Below are 2,693 nucleotides of genomic sequence, written 5' to 3'. Positions count from 1 at the left end.
CACTCGCTCCCGCACTAGTGGGCGTTATTACAAAAAATGGTAGATGGGAGCATCAATAATAGATGTTGGAACGAATCCCAAAATTTCGGCCAGGATAAAACTATGGGGCCGTCACGAAAATTGATGGAAGATATTGCACAGTGTGAATTGATGCGTCACGTCTACTATCATTCCCATAAGTTCCCCGTAGATGTGCTTAGTGTGAAGAGCCTATTACCAAATTGTCAACAAGCAGCACTGCGTTGAAATCCGAATATATCGTCGATGTAATCGACATATCGATATAATAAGGTTTTCCCACATCACTATCGATTACATTTCCGAGTTTTAAGGTTTACAAGAAGTGACTATAATAAGTAAAAATTCTTCCAAAACGTTGATAATTCATTATAAGCAATAATTAAATATGCATTTCTTACGTTTTTCAGAATGCAGGGGCTAGGATTGCAAAGTCTTAAAAAGAATCCGGCGGTAAGTAAGAATTTTTTTTTGTTATGCAATCAGTGTTATATTCATTATTCACATTTTGCAAATAAAATTGTCTGTGATCGTACATATGTATATTACAGTTGATTCCGCTGTATGTTTGTACGATTGCCGGAGCAGTTGGAGCTGTTTATTATATGGCTCGCCTAGCAACCAGAAACCCAGACGTTACATGGAACCGAACATCCAACCCAGAGCCATGGCAGGAGTATAAAAACAAGCAATACAAGGTACATCATAATATTTATGCGAAATATTTATAAATGCAATTGTGGTAACGTAAATATCGCATATAATGCTTACTAACTTGATTTTTTCCTGTTTTTCAGTTTTACTCTCCCATTAGGGATTATTCCAAAACAGAGAGTGCAGCTCCAAAATATGAAGAATAATGTGTTTTCTATAGAAACTTAACTACACTGAATATGTTATCAAAATAAACACAGTTACCGTATCACATTATATTTCGTCTTCATTTTGCCTAAGGCGTTCATATGTATTTTCACGTAAGTTCCCAGCAGAACAGGACCTCAAAGAAATATTGAGGAAAAGTTGAGGGAACTTCCCTGGTCATTGAGGAAACATCGATCCGTTTGTATGAAAATGATTGAAGAATTTAACATTGCGAGTTCCTAGGGGCGAGAAATGAGGAAGATTCCCTATACATTTTTCAACGTTACCCTAACAAGAAACGTTGGTGACTCCTCGTGGAACTCTGCCAAAAAATCCCCATCTAAACTAAAAAAATAATTATTTCAAACGTATTGTTTTTCATTTTCGGCGACTCTAACCATTGAGCCACGGGAGTTAAAATATATTGCTTAAGGCTAGGTATGGACATACGATAACAGTTGTGCGCTAAGTGTAAAATCCATATTAAAAAAACTGCAAAAAAAACAGTTGCTAAAGTAGCTAGATAAAATTTAGCCAGCGTTTTAGCTGGTTCGGAGAACGGATAACACAGAGTTGCCAGATCAAGAAATTGTCGTCTTTCAACACTGCCAGCGTTTAGCTCAGTTGACTGCGAAAATATGGAATTGTTCAAGCATTTTACGCCTGACAAAAACTGAAACAATCTGTCGACCAAAATTATTTAAATTATTTATTTTTATTAATAAAATAGAAAAATACACACACAACTTTTATGTTGCTTTGCATATTCTTCCTACTTGAATAACAACACACTAAATATCTTTAACTTTCGTCATTTTCAATTCCCTATGACCCCTAATTGTAATCTAATCAGTTGTGCGTTTTTAAAAAGGTAAACAAAACACAGCTGACGTAACAGAGTTACCATTCAAATTTTGGGTTTTTTTTTTTAAATTGTCAACACTGCTTTCGCTCTTCGACAGATAAATATTGAGCGCTTGTCCTTCGCTAGTGTCAAATCTTATGTCCATACTCAGCTTTAGTAGAGTACTCTCGAGAGATAAATGTTGTTCAGGTGTCAACTCCATATATTCATATATATATATATATATATATATATATATATATACTCCATATATACAGCCAACAATGAAAATTTACTACGACTTACAAAATGGCGTACTAAAACTTTTGCTAACTCAGATATGGGAGATATATGAGATAAAGGAGTGTAAGTGGGAAAAGAATTTTAATGATTGCAGCTAGTGTTTGCTAAAATTTTTTTATTTTTTAAAAATTCTAATCAAACATTCGCGTCGATTGACAAATCGATCACCCAAATTCGACAACTAGTTCAAAAGATAATTAAATTTGAAATTTTTAGTGGATTTCCCAAAATAAGATGAAAAGTCAGTTTGTTTGTTTGTCTGTTTGCATTCAAGCGCTTAAATACCTTAGAAGTAACTATGGGGACCTATTGCTTTTGAAAAAACCGCTAGTTTAGCGGGAAAACGCCAAATCCCGCTAAAATTTAGACCTCAACAGTTTCCAAATCATAGAAGCTACAGATATGTTCTATATATCATTTGAAAGGTGTGCTTAAGGGCTTTTGGGCGTACCTTTGAACTTTTTTTCTAACGTACTTACAGGTGAAATAAGGTTTTATTAGCTTAAATTTAGGCGATTTATGACAAAACGGCTCTAACGATTTTTATTAAAATTGAGTATTTTGTAGAAAGAATGAAATATGAAACATAAATTTTGGCTGAGGGTTTGGAAGATATTACCTGTTAACAGTATATACACATTTTTCTATCGGTCGAAAATCACGTTTT

At 34.2% G+C, this 2,693-nt stretch overlaps 1 protein-coding gene across 1 annotated transcript; it reads left to right on the top strand.

Moving 5' to 3' along the window:
• Positions 1-228: 228 nt before the first annotated feature.
• On the top strand, positions 229-948 carry LOC117782536 (cytochrome c oxidase subunit NDUFA4). The gene is made up of 4 exons (XM_034619560.1): positions 229-356; positions 429-471; positions 570-716; positions 816-948. The coding sequence occupies exons 2-4, from the start codon at positions 430-432 to the stop codon at positions 876-878; spliced, it is 252 nt and encodes an 83-aa protein (XP_034475451.1). The 5' UTR covers positions 229-356; position 429; the 3' UTR covers positions 879-948.
• Positions 949-2,693: the final 1,745 nt, after the last annotated feature.

This window comes from Drosophila innubila (assembly GCF_004354385.1).
Source record: "Drosophila innubila isolate TH190305 chromosome 2L unlocalized genomic scaffold, UK_Dinn_1.0 5_B_2L, whole genome shotgun sequence".
Lineage (NCBI taxonomy): Eukaryota > Metazoa > Arthropoda > Insecta > Diptera > Drosophilidae > Drosophila > Drosophila innubila.
This window is presented reverse-complemented; position numbering and strand designations above follow the sequence as displayed.

Coding starts and splice junctions, on each gene's coding strand:
- LOC117782536 (XM_034619560.1), top strand. CDS start 430: ATGCAGGGGCTAGGATTGCAAAGTCTTAAAAAGAATCCGGCG. Junction 472..569: donor GTCTTAAAAAGAATCCGGCG/GTAAGTAAGAAT, acceptor TGTATATTACAG/TTGATTCCGCTGTATGTTTG. Junction 717..815: donor ATAAAAACAAGCAATACAAG/GTACATCATAAT, acceptor CCTGTTTTTCAG/TTTTACTCTCCCATTAGGGA.